A 16,939-nucleotide genomic window follows, 5' to 3' on the forward strand; every position below is an offset into this window, starting at 1 on the left:
GAGTCTGCGCATGCGCGATGTGGCAAACCAGACCAGCCAGGGAATGTTTAGCTAGCGTGGGGAGTTATTAGCTTTATTATCCTCGACCTTCGGGTGCCTGGTGTGGGCAAGGAGCCTTTTCTACCCAACATTTACTTGTAACTGAAAATGTCCGTGTTCTCGGAGCCTGCTTTGGAGAAGAAATTATCAGAACTGAGTAACTCCCAGCAGAGCGTGCAGACCCTCTCTCTGTGGCTCATCCACCATAGAAAACACTCCAAAACCATCGTCAAAGTCTGGCATAACGAGCTGAAGAGAGGTAAGGAGAGGCACATTTCACCACAAAACACCTAGATGAGCTTTAAAATGCGAGATTATGTCCTGTTTTGACGCTTTGAAACGAAATTAAGCAGCTCATGTAGCAAACAAGCTAGTCTTGTAAGCTAGTAGCTTAGCTCATATACATGTTTTGATTCCCTTGCAGGTTATTATTGAGGCAAAACCTCAATTATTGACTGGTTTTCGTTATCAGTCAACATCACATCAGCCTGCATAGCAAGTGCAATTATTGAGGCACATGTGTTAGGTCAGTTTCACTTTTGCAAACGAGATTTAGTGAGTCTCACAGAAGAAATATGCAATATAATATCTTCATTAGATATGTTTTCTTCAGCTGTTGCTGGCAGCCATTTTGAAGCATCTACTTATTTATTTCCCTACTGTGGCATATATGGGGTTTTGGGACACAGTCTTTATTTATAGTATTTTTTTCTGCTCTTGTAAAAATGTCAACACACACACAGAATGATTGTACGTGTACCCAGACCCTTTCACTGTCCTGCATGTGTTGGGATGAGATCAGACCTCTCTGACCAGGGTCAGCTAGTCTGGTTTAGTTTAGAATCTACCAGATCTTTAGCTGGTAAGTACGGTGTTTTTTCCATCAGACACTCAGTCTGATGGCAGTTATTAGTGCAATAATTAAAGACTTTGGCTGTGATATTACTGGTTTACCCCTGAAATTCCAGCAACCACAAATTTGGGTTTGGCCTAAAATTGTTTTGGATGGAAATATAGGGTTTTTCCTGGGTTAGAAATGGTCTTCGGTGTTTGTCGACAGACACTGTCATCCTTTTTTTGCCCTCTTTTTAAAACAAAACTGTGATTTTTCAAAGCTTTGTTAGATAAAATCCTTCTTTGCTAGACCTGATAATTATTTTGGTATATAATCATATCAATATCAAAAAGTAGAATAAAAAAAGTAGCATTAAAAAGTTTATTTTGACTAATAGTCTAATTTTCTACCATATACAATTGAATAAAATTAACAGCTAGCTAACAACAATTTGCTTTGCACTTTTTTCCTGTTTTTTTTTTTTTAGGAAATTTGTCTACACATTGACATATAAATAACCTGAAAATACTGTATTTCATTAAGGTTAAATCTTGCTAACCACTCTTACAAAAAAAAAAAGGGGTAAACACACTTGCATTCTCATTTTAAGAGCATATGAGTAAATGATCTGTTTGTAACACTTAACAATATGGTTTGATTTGTTAATGTATTAGGTTAATAACTAACCATGAGCTTACTGTATTTAATCTTTGTTAATCTTAGTTAATAAAAATACAGCTGTTCATGTAACTTCACAGTGCATTAACTGTGTTCATTCTATTGTACATCACTCACCGATCAAAAGGATTTGGCGGGACAAAAAATGAGGTTTAAAGGGATAGTTTACCCAAAAATTAAAGTTACACCATCATTTACTCGCCTGTTTCATACCCGTTTAAATTTCTGTATTCTGCTGAACACAAAAGAAGATATTTTGAAGGGTGTTTGTAACCGTACAATTGTGAGGCACTATTGATTTCCATATTTGATTTCCATTTCCACTGATTTCCATATTTTTGAAGAATGTTATATTTGTAACCAAACCGTTTCTGGTCCCCATTGACTTCCATAGGATGGGAAAAAAAAACATGGAAGTCAAAGGGACCAGAAACGGTTTTGGTTACACACATTCTTCAAAGTATTTTGCTTTGTGTTCAACAGAACAAAGAAACTCGTACAGGTTTGGAACAACATGAGGGCGAGTAAATGATGACAATTTAAATTTTTTGGGTGAACTATCACTTTAATTAGTGCTTCTCCAATCATGCAATGGATAAAAATAGTTTGGCTGAAATATCAAGTACTTACAACAACTTTCATCACTCATATAGTTTTAATTACTCAGTTAATGACAGTTTTTGTTTATTTTTTCAGCTAAATAAAAGCTTTAATTTAATTTTGGTACACCACTGTTTACCAGTACGTAATAATCCAACCTTTAGGTTTTAATTGCTTCATCAGTTTCTATTTAAACTTCAAGTCGCCACAGATTTTTATGGAAGCTTGTTTCCGCCACTGAATAATAAATAAATAATAATAATTGCGACTTTTTATCTCACAATTCTGACTTTTTTTCTCACAATTGCGATATATCAAGTCAGAATTGTGAGAAATAAAGTCGCAATTGCGTGTTATAAAGTCAGAATTGTGAGATATAAACTATTCTGAGGTAAAAAAAATAAAAAGTCTGTCTTTTTTTTCCTTAGAATTGGACTTTATATCTCACAATTGTGACTTTATAACACGCAATTGCGACTTTATCATGCAATTCTGACTTTATATCTCGCAATTCTGACTTTATTTCTCAGAATTGCGAGATATAAAGTCAGAATTGCATGATAAAGTCGCAATTGCGTGTTATAAAGTCACAATTGTGAGATATAAAGTCCAATTCTAAGGAAACTCGCAATTGTGAGAGAAAAAGTCGCAATTATCTTTGCCTATATAGTGTGTATATAGATTTATATACTCACCAGTAATTGCATAGGGACTGTTTATAAGGCTTTGTGGTCGCTAGTGTTATCATAGATCTGTGTTTTTATCTTCTGGCAGGCATAAACCAGTCTGATCCTGCATAACCACTGAAGGTTTGCCATAATGTTGCACCGTCGTGATAAAGGCACATCATGTGCTGTTGGAGTCTGGTTTCTTTGATCAGCTCGGTTGTATTCGTTTATTAGTGTGTTTATTATTAAGGTGTACATTAAACATTGACTTTAGGTCTCAATCAGGCTTTGAATGCACAGTTTAATGATTCATTTTTGTGTTTGGAAAACTGGTCTAAGTTTGCTCTGGTAATTGTCCTGTGTTTGACTTGTTGCTCAGTGATGACATGGAAAGTACCTAATGCAGTTTACAGATGACATCACACGATTGAAATGAGTGAACGCAAGGCGAGGCATGATGAAGCCACTGTGAAGTTTGGTGTCAATCCAGATTAGAAATGACTCCATCTTCCTGGATGAAAATGGACGATCATTGATTTCTAATCAGAGGTTTTGCTCCAATTCAACATTGGGAAGCACCGATATGAACATTTTGGCTGATACCGATAACCGATAATTCTTTATATTTGAAAGCCGATAACCGATAAATTGGCCGATGAATCTAAATCCAAATTTGTATATAATTTTAAGAGCCTGATTACAAAAACACAAGTTTCATTATTAAAATCCATGTCCCAAACACACAATTATAGTGATTTCATTATAATGTTATGTAGCTGATATGACAGATTTTGCGCTGCACATGTTGTACTTTACTGTATTTTCCTTTTTTAAAGTGATTCCAATCATATTTCAAGCAATTTAAAAGCATCATGTTGAACAGTGCACATCTGAAGTGTCTCAGCTGAAGTAAATAACCCATTATTAACCCATCATGAATGCGTGCATTTGTATGTGTGCGTGAATGAAAAAAAGTGTCCTAAATGAAAACTGTGCAACCCAGTGTCACAAAAAAGACTTGTATATACAGTGCAATGCATAAGTGAATACACCCATGCTAAAGTTGACTAAAAAGAGGAATAAAAAATCTTATTTTGGAAATTGAACTTAATGCCTTAATTTAAAAAATTAGGAAAAATCCAACCTTTAAGGACACCAATTTTCTTTGTGAATGAATAATGTATCGTAAATAAATAAATGTTCTTCCTTAAAATACATGGTGCATAAGTGTGTACACCCCTATGTTAAATTCCCATAGAGGCAGGCAGATTTTTATTTTTAAGTATTTTTTTTATTTTTTTTAGGATACTATGCATCCTGATAAAGTTCCCTTGGCCTTTGGAATTAAAATAGCCCCACATCATCACATAGCATTCACCATACCTAGAGATTGGCATGGTTTTATTTCAGTTAGCCTAAAAGCTAGTTTGATTTGCATTGAGAGATGATCTTATGGAAAGTACCCCATGCCAATCTCTAGGTATGGTGAAGGCTATGTGATGATGTGGGGCTATTTTAATCATAGCACTGTATGTATTATAGTTAATTTTTTTAACTTTAAAATGTTAGTTTCTTTCATTCATGATTTTTTTTCCAGTTTTTTTCTAAATAAAAATCAGTAAATGTATTCTCGTTTTTTTTATTTTTGTCTATTTAAATTCTATTTACAAACTCACACAATAATGGTCAATAACTGTAATTTGTTGAAAGCTAATCTTTTTTCTGAAAAATATGACATCTTGCACATTGTTTTAGAAATGTACAGTCAAAAAATCAAAATATGTGAAAAACACCTATTTTAGCCTCAGGTTCTAAAGGGTTAAAATACATCAGGCAAATTTTCTTATATGGCCGATAACAGTAAGAATGAACATATATCAGCCGATATATATCTGGTACTGGGTCGTTTTTATTCAGACCTGGGCTTTAGATTAGCAAAAGCACAGCAGTGCTAAAATGAATTTGTGCCTCGCTCCCAGTGATTAGCATACGTTCTTCGTTTATTGTTGTTTAGCCTAGTTGTTCGTGAATGAGCTTGGCCAATGGGAAGAGATTACAGTCTGATCATAATGATCAGGCACAGACTAAATTAGAACCGTGTGTTTGTTTGCGTATGGGATTAGATGATGGGAGAACGAGGCTATCTTTAGATCCTCCATCTCTCTGGAGATCTCATAAGATGTAGTTTCCATAGCAGTTTTTTGTGTTCAGCTGGAGTCAGTAACAAGCGTTTCTCACATTAAAATGTTTTTGTTGCCTAGTGCTTTTTTGATTGCTATTCTTCAGTTGCCAGTGTGACACATTTTTTCCTCTCGACATTTAAAGCCAATTGTAAAAATGATTTGATGTAATTAAAGAGCATATTCTTTTAGATCACAAGTATTTAAAGCATTGTTCCTCCCCAGACGGCCTATTAAACCTAAGACGTGTTGTTTTCTTCTCTTTCTCTCTGTACAGCCCAGGTTTCTCGTAAACTGACCTTCCTGTATCTTGCGAATGATGTTATACAGAACAGCAAGAGGAAAGGACCAGAGTTCACAGACGACTTCGCGCCAGTCATCGTCGATGCGTTCAAACATGTTTCAAGGTGAGTTAGACCAGTGTATTGAGACTCTTTTAAATTGTCTGTTATATATTTTTTTCTTGCTTATTGGGTTTAATATATTGTATCAGGGTTGTTGAAATATGATGGGGTTATGATAAAATAAATTATAAATATTAGTTTAAAAACGGTTAGAAATGCTGCCTTGGCAATAAACAGAAATAAGTTGAAGCACTAGAATTAACTGGAAATGAATACAAAAGTAAAACTAAGGTAATGAAACTGGTAATGACTTATAAAAAAGAAAAAAAATTAAATAAACAAACAAATTAAACCTAATAAAACAAAATAATAAAATTACAAAAGCACAACGAAAATCATTAAAATAAAATTAACAAATTGAAAAATGAAAACTGAGTCAAAATTAAAAAGATATTTGTTTGATTATTTAATCAATATAAAAATATATAAAAAACAATATATATATATATATATATATATATATATATATATATATATATATATATATATATATATATTTTTTTTTACATATATATATTTTTTATATATATATATATATATATATATATATATATATATATATATATATATATAATTTTTTATATATATATATATATATATATATATATATATATATATATACACACACATATATATATATATATATATATATATATATATATATATATATAGTTATATATATTTATTTATATTTATATATATATATTTTTTTAATAATATATATATATATATATATATATATATATATATATATATATTTTTTTTTTTTTTTTTAATAATATATATATATTTTTTTTAATATATATATATATTTTTTATATATTTTTTTTAATATATATATATATATATATATATATATATATATATATGTATGTATGTATGTATGTATGTATATATATATGTATATGTCTATCTATATATATATATGTATATATGTATATGTGTATGTATGTGTATATAATTTTATATTCTGTTTATATTTAATTATTATCTTATTGCACTATTTTTTTAATAATATCAAATCAACACCCTAGTACATTTTTCTTGTAAAAATCTTCAAGGGCATTTTTATCAATTGAACAAGAATTTTTATGCGTTTATAATACATTGTTTTATGCCTTTTTACGCATTTATAACTATAATACGGTCTTTATTTAAGCCTAAACATTTGTATCTTGCTGCAGTGTTGCTACAATTATTCTTGTGGTAATATTATATTATTTACCAAGATTTTATGTTTCCTGTGCAGTGAAGGAGACGAGGGCTGCAAGAAACAGTTAGGCCGAGTTCTGTCCATCTGGCAGGAAAGAGCCGTGTATGAGAATAATGTACTGGACAAACTCTCTGACGTCCTGCGTAAGTAAACCACCACAAGGACATACTATTCACTACGGAAGCCATGAACCGCAATGTGTAAAAATATAACGAAAAAAAGAGAATGAAGGCAAAATATTTAGGGATTACCACAATCCTGGTCCAAAATTTATGTGGCATGTTGACTTCGACTTTAATCTCAGAATACTTTGACTTTAATCTCGGAATTCTTCGACTTTTATATCGGAATTCTTCAACTGCAATATCGGAATACTTCAACTTTAATCTCGGAATGTTTCGACATTAATCTCGGAATTCTTCAACTTTAATCTCGGAATGCTTCGACTTTAATCTCGGAATGCTTCGACTTTAATCTCGGAATGCTTCGACATTAATCTCGGAATGCTTCGACTTTAATATCGGAATTCTTCAACTTTAATCTCGGAATGCTTTGACTTTAATCTCGGAATGCTTTGACTTTAATCTCGGAATGCTTCAACATTAATCTCGGAATGCTTCGACTTTAATATCGGAATTCTTCAACTTTAATCTCGGAATGCTTCAACTTTAATCTCGGAATGCTTCGACTGTAATATCGGAATTCTTCAACATTAATCTCGGAATGCTTCGACTTTAATCTCGGAATGCTTCGACTTTAATCTCGGAATGCTTCGACATTAATCTCGGAATGCTTCGACTTTAATATCGGAATTCTTCAACTTTAATCTCGGAATGCTTTGACTTTACTCTCGGAATGCTTTGACTTTAATCTCGGAATGCTTCAACATTAATCTCGGAATGCTTCGACTTTAATATCGGAATTCTTCAACTTTAATCTCGGAATGCTTCGACTTTAATCTCGGAATGCTTCGACTTTAATCTCGGAATGCTTCGACATTAATCTCGGAATGCTTCGACTTTAATATCGGAATTCTTCAACTTTAATCTCGGAATGCTTTGACTTTAATCTCGGAATGCTTTGACTTTAATCTCGGAATGCTTCAACATTAATCTCGGAATGCTTCGACTTTAATATCGGAATTCTTCAACTTTAATCTCGGAATGCTTCAACTTTAATCTCGGAATGCTTCGACTGTAATATCGGAATTCTTCAACATTAATCTCGGAATGCTTCGACTTTAATATCGGAATTCTTCATCTTTAATCTCGGAATGCTTCAACTTTAATCTCGGAATGCTTCGACTTTAATATCGGAATTCTTCAACTAATCTCGGAATGCTTCGACTTTAATATCAGAATTCTTCAACTTAATCTCGGAATGCTTCGTCTTTAACCTTTTTTTTTTTTTTTTTTTTTTTTTTTTACGTTGCGGTTCAGGGCTTCCGTAATTCACTGATTTGAAAGGTTATTGGGAATATTATATAGTTGTTTAGAAAGACTCCTCACGTTGAACGTCTCCTCATGACCTACAGAGGTAGAAAAGAAGGCCAAGAAAAGGCCTTACGAAGAAATTAAGGTGAACAACGATGACTTCGCCTCCCAAAGCTCGCCTGGTGAACCTCCACAGGTATGAAAGAACATGCTGATATTTAGCTACACGTCATCTTAAAGGGATAGTTCACCCAAAAATGAAAATTAGCCCATGATTTACTCACCCTGAAGCCATCCTAGGTGTAAATGACATTCTTCTTTCAGACGAACACAATCGGAGTTATATTAAAAAATGTCCCTGGCTCCATCAAAGTCCATCAAGGCGCATCCATCCGTGAGAAATATCCATATTTAAAACTTTATCGACTAAAATAACTAACAATAACGCATCGCTTCACTTCAGAAGGCCTTTATTAACCCCTCAGAGCTGTGTGGAGCACTTTTATCATGGATGGATGCACTTTGATGGACTTCGAAAAAAAGATCCCCATTCACTCCCATTATAATGCTTGGAAGAGCCAGGGACATTTTTTAATATAACTCAGATTGTATTTGTCTGAAAGAATGTCATATACACCTAGGATGGCTTCAGGGTGAGTAAATCATGGGCTAATTTTCATTTTTGGGTGAACTATCCCTTAATCCACTGTGTGAAGGCTTGTTTTGTGTCCCAGACTGCAGATCTGATCCGAGCGCTGCAGGAGCTTGAGAACGCGGCCTCGAGCGACGCTTCTCTCCGTCAGCGGATCTCTGCTCTTCCCCCGGAGGTGCAGGACTCGGCACTATTGCACAAAGTCACAGGTGAGAACACGCATGCAAACCTTCGGAACCGGTACCAGAGGGTGCTTTCACACCCGACTCATTTAGTTTGGTTGAATCGCACTAGAGTTCGTTTTCCCCATTGGTGCGGTTCGTTTGGGCAGGAGTGAATGCGGCAGTCGCGCTCGGGTGTGCACCAAAAGCGGACCAAACATCGGTACGCTTTGAAACGAACTCTGGAGCGGTTCGCTTGTGGTGAGAACGTGATCCGACCTCGAACAGAACCAACTGCCAAAGAACTGCGCATTTTTGGACTAAACCAGTTGCCGTAGTCAGCTGCACTGTGCATTATGGGATGAGGAGAAGTGTTTGTTGACAGTTTGCACTTTAAGCATGGCAGCTCGCGGACACACTTGGGAGTTATGAGTTACACATATGCATGTATATATTTAAGAAATGCATGTATATATATTTATATTATATATAAATATAAATATTTTATATATAAATAACATATATTTCTTAAATATATGCATGCATGTGTGTGTATTTATATTCATATGAGACACGTCACCAGTCTCGAGTCGCACGGGTTTATTTGTGGCAATAGCCCACAATATATTGTATGGGTCAAAATGATTGATTTTTCTTTTATGCCAAAAATCATTAGGATATTAAGTAAAGATCATGTTCCATGAAGATATTTAGTAAATTTCCTACCTTAAATATATAAAACATGTATTTCTGTGAGTGAATGCAGCACAATCGCCAACATAAATGAACAACTTTAAAGGAGATTTTCTCAATGTTTCGATTTTTTTGCATCCTCAGATTCCAGATTTTCAATAGTTGTATCTCGACCAAATATTGTCCTATCCTAACAAACCACACATCAATGGAAAGCTTATTTATCCAGCTTTCAGATCATGTATAAATCTCAATTTAAAGTTTTGTGGTCCAGAGTCACTATATACAAAATAATTACACAGTACACACATATATATATTAATTATAAACACAAACTTTTATTTTGGATGCGATTAATCGTTGCACAGCCCTAATACAAATAAACTTGATTAGATGTGATATGTAGTGTGTCGGTGTAAGACTGTCCTGCTTGTGTGTGTGTGTGTGTGTGTGTGTGTGTGTGTGTGTCAGATAAAGAGTCAGGGGAGCGTCTCTCTCGGCTGGTGGAGGAGGCCTGTATGCTGCTAGCGGATTACAGCGGGCGACTAGCGGCGGAGATCGACGACCGACGGCAACTCACACGCACGCTTGCCATCTTTCTGCAAACTCAGAGAGACGGTCTGGCCCAGAACGAGCAGAAACTAGAAGTGGGTAAACTTACTGACGTCACATTTCCTTTCCTTTTCTATTCATCCTCTTCTTGCCTCCAATTCTTAGTTTTTTAACTTGTGCATGTTAAAAATATGTGCAAGTCTTTACCACTGTACTAAAAATCCAACTTTATATCGCACTGTGATCAGAGTTGCATTGGTTTGTTCTGCCTATAGAGGGCAGTGAAGCTCCAATATCAAGCCATTTCAGCAAATCCAACACTGAATTCTCTTAAAGGGCCAGTTCACCCAAAAATAATAAAATTCTGTCATTATTTACGAACTCAAGTTTTTCCAAACCTGTATTAATTTTTTTTCTTGTGCTGAACATGTAGATATTTTGAGCTGAAGAACAGTTTTTGGTCCCCATTGACTTTCATACTATGGAAGCCAATATCTGAAATATCATCTATTTTTATTTTTGGGTGAACCGTCCCTTTAAGGCCTGTGCATGAGCCACTCTTCTGGGCTGGTAAGTATAAACACAAAGTTCTAGTAAAAGTTGTATGGGCATTAACCGCTTCATTTTCCAGCCTTTGCCAACAGGTTCACTACCAGCTCCCGTGTTCCTCCCGATGTCGTCTTTACTGATCAAACAAAAATAAAAGAAAAAAATACCAATCTCTTGAGTGTGCTTTTTTTTTGCTTATGCACTGGCTTTCACAACCATATCCTTATTCTTGAGTCCAGCAGTGAAATAACTTACTGTGGTTTTTCTGTAACACTTTACAGAAAGGTTATATGCTTTAACATTAGTTTTACAGTAGTTAACATGAACAATACTTTTGCCAAATGTATTAATTTTGGTTAATTATAATCAAAAATGTATTATTAAGTGCTGATTAACAAATGCTGTAAAAGATTGTTCAATTTTAGTTCATGATGCCAAATGCATTTAAAAGTTTAAGTTTTAATTTTATACACTAAGACTAAAAGTATGAAAGTAACGTGCGAAGAAAAGCATTCAAGTTAAATTTTACTTATTTTATTCGGATCCGTCTGAAGTTTGATTGCAAACGTCCATATTTCACATCCAAATGTAAAGTTGACCTTGAGTTGTAGAAAAACAGACATTAACAGTAATACTTTACAATAAAGTTAAGTTGTTAACATTAATGTATTAACTATGAGCAATACATTTGTTACTGTATTTATTCATCTTTGTTAATGTTGGTTAATAAAAATCCAGCTGTTCATGTTAGTTCACAGTGCATTAATGTTAACAAATACAATATTTGATTTTAATAATGTATTAGTAAATGTTGAAATTAATATGAACTAAGATTAATAAATGCTGAAGTATTGTTCATTCTTAGTTCATGTTAACTAATGAACCTTATAATAAAGTGTTACCACATTAACCATATACAAATTAACTTAATTAAATTAGTGTAATTTATAACACATTCATCCTAACATATTCCTTGACAGACATGTGTTATAGATTGAAATATTATTTTGGTGTAAATTAAGGCAATTGAAACTAATTTCTGATGCTTTCTAGTGTTTCATTAGTGACACAAACATGTTAAAACGTTTAAAAAAAATTAATTTATGGTGGAACAGAATAACATTCTTAAACTTTTAAACTGCTGTCAATTAAACATTAATATAGTATAAAAAATGACAAATGAAATGGGAACATTTATGTCAAGAACTGACAGAGATTAATTTAAACAGATTCATCACTCTGATGTCTTGCTTATATAAACATAAATGTATTAAATGCTTTATATAACAGCAGACTGTGTTGTTTTTGTGCGTCTGTGTTTAGAATAAACAGTAAAACAAATCAAAACCGTTAAATAGATTCAATAAATTACAGAAAGACTTCAGCTTTTCTTGTTGCATCGGTTAAAAAGCCTTGTGTTCAATATATAAAGATTGAAAAAGAGGATTATTGGTTATTATTGGACTTTATTTATTTATTTTTATTAAATTTTTTGTATTATTGTGTTTTTGTTTAAGTGGAAAAAAGAGGATTATTGGACTTTATTCATTTATTTTTTTACTTCTATTTCAAAAAGAAAAAGAGTGTTTTGTACAGCACCTGAAACACCGGTTGTACTTTGCACTAACAAGATGTGTGTTTCTCTGTCAGGAATACAAGCGTAAACTGGCCCGAGTGTCTCAGGTCCGGAAGGAGCTTCGGTCTCGTCTCGGAGGACTCCCGGATCTCTCCCGACTCCCGAGCGTCACGGGTCCGTCACGGGTCCGCCTGCCGTCCTCCGGAGAACTTTACAACCCCTCAAACTGAGCTGGACTCTCGCCCGTCAACTTCTCCTGGTGACTTTTGCTCTGGTTTTAGACCTGACCTCCCCTGGCCACTGTTAGCGGACGCATTGATGATAAAGAGTTTCAGTGAGGAGCTCCATCACTCATGCGGTATCACTTCACCTCACCGTCCCCCTCTGTGATTAGAAAGCCGATGTGCATTAGGATCAATGCAATCAAAGTTATTCTTGGATTACAAATCAAGGAACTTCAGATTTGTTGCTTTGTTTTTGGAAGCGTCCATTAAAGTAAGATAATTATAAAATACTTCAGCTCCTCTCTTGCTCGTTTGATAGTTCTCCAGATTTGTTATTTTTCTATCTTTGCAGTGAATATTCATTTCAGTGCAGTCTCTTATCATCAGCGGCTGTATTTTAGTGCGGCAGAGCTGTAGCTAATGTAGGTTTAAGGATGGAAACTTGTGTCCGACACCGAATAAAACATTTTAAAAGATCATTTATCTCACAATTGCGAGTTTACATCTTTATTTCTCAGAATTGTGAGATATAAAGTCAGAATCGTGAGATATCAAATCAAAATTGCATGATATAAAGTCACAATTGCGCGTTATAAAGTCAGAATTGCGAGATATACACTCGCAATTGTGAGAAAAAAGTCGGAATTGTGACTTTATATCATGTAATTGACATCTTTTCTCAGAATTGTGAGATATAAACTCAAAATTGGGAGTTATAAAGTCCAATTCTAAGGGGAAAAAATACTTTGTTTATATCTCACAATTCTGAGAAAAGATGTCAATTACATGATATAAAGTCACAATTCCGACTTTTTTCTCACAATTGCGAGTGTATATCTCGCAATTCTGACTTTATAACGCGCAATTGTCAGAATTGTGAGATATAAACTCAAAATTGGGAGTTATAAAGTCCAATTCTAAGGGGAAAAAATACTTTGTTTATATCTCACAATTCTGACTTTATAACACAATTGCGACTTTATATTTTGCAATTCTTACTTTTTAACTCCCAGTTGCGTGTTATAAAGTCAGAATCGTGAGATATAAAATCAAAATTGCAAGAAAAAAGTCAGAATTGTGACTTTATATCACGCAATTGACATCTTTTCTCAGAATTGTGAGATATAAAGTCAGAATCGTGAGATATAAAATCAAAATTCTGACTTTTTTTGACTTTATATCATGCAATTTTGATTTTATAACACGCAAGTGCGACTTAATATCATGTAGTTGACATCTTTTCTCAGAATTGCATGTTATAAAGTCAGAATTGCAAGATATAAACTCACAATTGCAAGAAAAAAGTCAGAATTGTGACTTTATAACACGCAATTGACATCTTTTCTCAGAATTGTGAGATATAAACTCACAATTGGGAGTTATAAAGTCCAATTTTAAGGGGAAAAAATAATTTTATATCTCACAATTCTGACTTTATAACAATTGCGACTTTATATTTTGCAATTCTTACTTTTTATCTCTGACTGTTATAAAGTCAGAATCGTGAGATATAAAATCAAAATTGCAAGAAAAAAGTCCGAATTGTGACTTTATATCACGCAGTTGACATCTTTTCTCAGAATTGTGAGATATAAAGTCAGAATTGCAAGATAAAGTCAGAATTGTGAGATATAAACTCACAATTGGGAGTTATAAAGTCCAATTCTAAGGGGAAAAAAATACTTTGTTTATAATTGCAATCGCAATTGACATCTTTTCTCAGAATTGTGAGATATAAAGTCAGAATTGCGAGATATACACTCGCAATTATGAGAAACAAGTCGGAATTGCAACTTTATATCACGTAATTGACATATTTTCTCAGAATTGTGAGATATAAACTCACAATTGTTTGTTAAGTCCAATTCTAAGGAAAAAAATAAAAACTTTTAGTTTATATCTCACAATTCTGACTTTATAACACAATTGCGACTTTATATTTTGCATTTCTTACTTTATAACTCCAATGTGTGTTTATAAAGTCAGAATCGTGAGATGTAAAATCAAAATTGCATGATATAAAGTCGCAATTGCGTGTTATAAAGTCAGAATTGCTAGATATAAACTCACATTTGCGAGAAAAAAGTAAGAATTGTGACTATATCATGCAATTTTGACTTTATATCATGAAATTGACATCTTTTCTCAGAATTATGAGATATAAACTCACAATTGGGAGTTATAAAGTCCATTTCTAAAGGAAAAAAACCTTTTAGTTTATATCTTACAATTCTGAGAAAAGATGTCAATTAAAAAGTCAATTCTAAAATTATATGTCAATTATATGTCAATTATAAAGTTTGTTTATATCTCACAATTCTGACTTTATAACACAATTGCGACTTTATATCATGCAATTCTTACTTTATAACTCCCAATTGCGTGTTTATAAAGTCATAATTGTGAGATAAAAAGTCGAAATGACCTTTTCTATTTTTTATTCTGTGTGGAAAACAAGCTTCCATTTATAAGAGCTTTGCAGTAATTGGCAAAGAGATGTTTCCCTTTTGGGATCCAGCAAACAGTAGTAGAGTATACCGTATAATATTCCAGATTTTAATCTCTTTTGGTGTAACTATGAAATCATGAATCCTTTCTGAAAGGTCACCGGTCCTTTGCAACATTGATCAAACACTGTTTATCTTGTCCTCTTTTCATCCACACACACAGTGCTTTGGTTGAGATGACTATTGGTCATTGTCCTTCTCGGTTTGTTGGTTGATGAGTTTATGTTTGTGCGTTTTACTGTATGGTCCGTCATTGGTCATCTGTGATGAAAGAATCCGTTTCCTCCGTAGCATCTGAAGGCGCCGCCGCTCTTCGCATGTGAAACTTTTAACTTATTCAGTTGCGAGTGTGTTTTATCATCAGCCTTTGTAAATAACGTGTCAGTCTGAGCCAAATAAAGCTGAAGGCAAAGGATAAAATCATTCTTTTACTTATTTTCTTAGATTGTAATGAAACGAACATGTACAGTATTTTTGCAAAAATTGCACTTTGTTTATTTTTTTCCTTTATTAATTTTTAATCCACGTTCTCACAATGTTGTGGAAAGAGATGTCCAGATGTCCACAGAAACGAAGCATTCTGAAGTCGGATTAGATCACAAAATCTTGGTTTTGATCTGGATCATAAACGTCAGTGCGTGTTGTTCAAAACATTTTGGTAATATTGGGATGTCTTTGATCCAAAAAAAAAAATCTTGATTTTTGGATTTCAGGAACAAATATTGTATAAAATTGGTCAAATGATCAAAAAAAAACAAACATTTGTATCTTGACTTATACACATTTCTATTTTATTTTGCTCTTGATTGGTTTAACAGTTAAAGTAAAAAAGTAGAAGTAAACATAAGCTTTTCAGATTTTGGCGCCATAAAATAATCCCACAAACCGCTGTCAATATCAAACAAAAATAATATATTTTAATATCTAGGCACAATCATCAGAGATAATCCATTATTGCATGTATATTTGTTTGTTGTTGTCGTGAGTCACATAAGAGGATGAGGAAAAATTATTTTTTAATGCTTTCAGGTTCTTTCGCAAATTTTCGGCGTTCCTCCAAGGAGTTCTTTACGGGAGAACTCAAAAATGTGTCATTTTTCTCCCTTCTCATCACCATGTCCCTCTTGTGCCTCCGTAGGGGTCTGAGTGTTTAAAGGAAATTGAATATGGAAGGGGATGTTTGTTTGTTTATGTTGTTTTCTTTTTCTTCAAATAAAAATACTAAAAGTTACCCCACATTGACTATTGGATCTGGTGTTCTTTATCCAGCCGCCTACACTGTGAAACGCATCTGGAAAAGTGTGGATCTGGATCAGGGTGAGAGATGTTGCTTTGAAAATCCGGCACAAAAGGAAGATGGATTACCTGAGGCTGGATAACATGGGATTTTATTATGATCCAGATTACGTTTTTTTAATAACTGGGCCCTGGACTCCTAAAAAGTGGCAAAACATGATTTATCAATTAAGTCACTTCCCTAGTTGAAAATCCCGAAGGACTGAGTACATGATCCCAAAAGGAATTCCCATGAAGTCAATAAGAATCTTCAGTTCCACTTTATTTTAAGGTGTCATTGTTACAGTGTAATTATATATTTAAGTACTGAGTAATATTAAGCAATACATGTACTTACTATAGGGTTAGGATTTGGTTCAGGGTTAGTTGCATGTAATTATGCATAATTTACTGTTGTTACTACGGTAAGTACATGTAACATCTGCAACAAGGACACTGTACAATAGTGTTACTGAACCTTCCAATCCAAATTCTAGTAGATGTTCTGTCATCAACATTCCATTTGGAATTATTAGAACTGTGTTTGGGAATGATGTCTTGCTACTGGACGGAAAGGAATTGGGCAAATCCTTATAAAAATGTCTTATTGAGAACAATGTGTTAAAAAAGACCCGACTGGTTTTGTCATATGATGTGAATAATAAATATGAAATATGTAAAATGAAAAATTTCTGTTAGT

General features: G+C 33.6%; 1 protein-coding gene across 1 annotated transcript; it reads left to right on the forward strand.

Moving 5' to 3' along the window:
• On the forward strand, positions 1 to 16,202 carry slc30a8 (solute carrier family 30 member 8). The gene is made up of 8 exons (XM_084130579.1): positions 1 to 298; positions 5,278 to 5,407; positions 6,654 to 6,760; positions 8,152 to 8,246; positions 8,785 to 8,911; positions 10,028 to 10,203; positions 12,308 to 13,144; positions 13,330 to 16,202. Exons 1-7 carry the CDS (start codon positions 148 to 150, stop codon positions 12,461 to 12,463), a joined length of 942 nt encoding a protein of 313 aa, XP_083986705.1. The 5' UTR covers positions 1 to 147; the 3' UTR covers positions 12,464 to 13,144; positions 13,330 to 16,202.
• Positions 16,203 to 16,939: the final 737 nt, after the last annotated feature.

This window comes from Abramis brama (genome assembly GCF_963993115.1).
Source record: "Abramis brama genome assembly, chromosome: 12".
Taxonomy (NCBI): Eukaryota; Metazoa; Chordata; class Actinopteri; order Cypriniformes; family Leuciscidae; genus Abramis; species Abramis brama.

Coding starts and splice junctions, on each gene's coding strand:
- slc30a8 (XM_084130579.1), top strand. CDS start 148: ATGTCCGTGTTCTCGGAGCCTGCTTTGGAGAAGAAATTATCAGAACTG. Junction 299..5,277: donor GCATAACGAGCTGAAGAGAG/GTAAGGAGAGGC, acceptor CTCTCTGTACAG/CCCAGGTTTCTCGTAAACTG. Junction 10,204..12,307: donor AGAACGAGCAGAAACTAGAA/GTGGGTAAACTT, acceptor TTTCTCTGTCAG/GAATACAAGCGTAAACTGGC.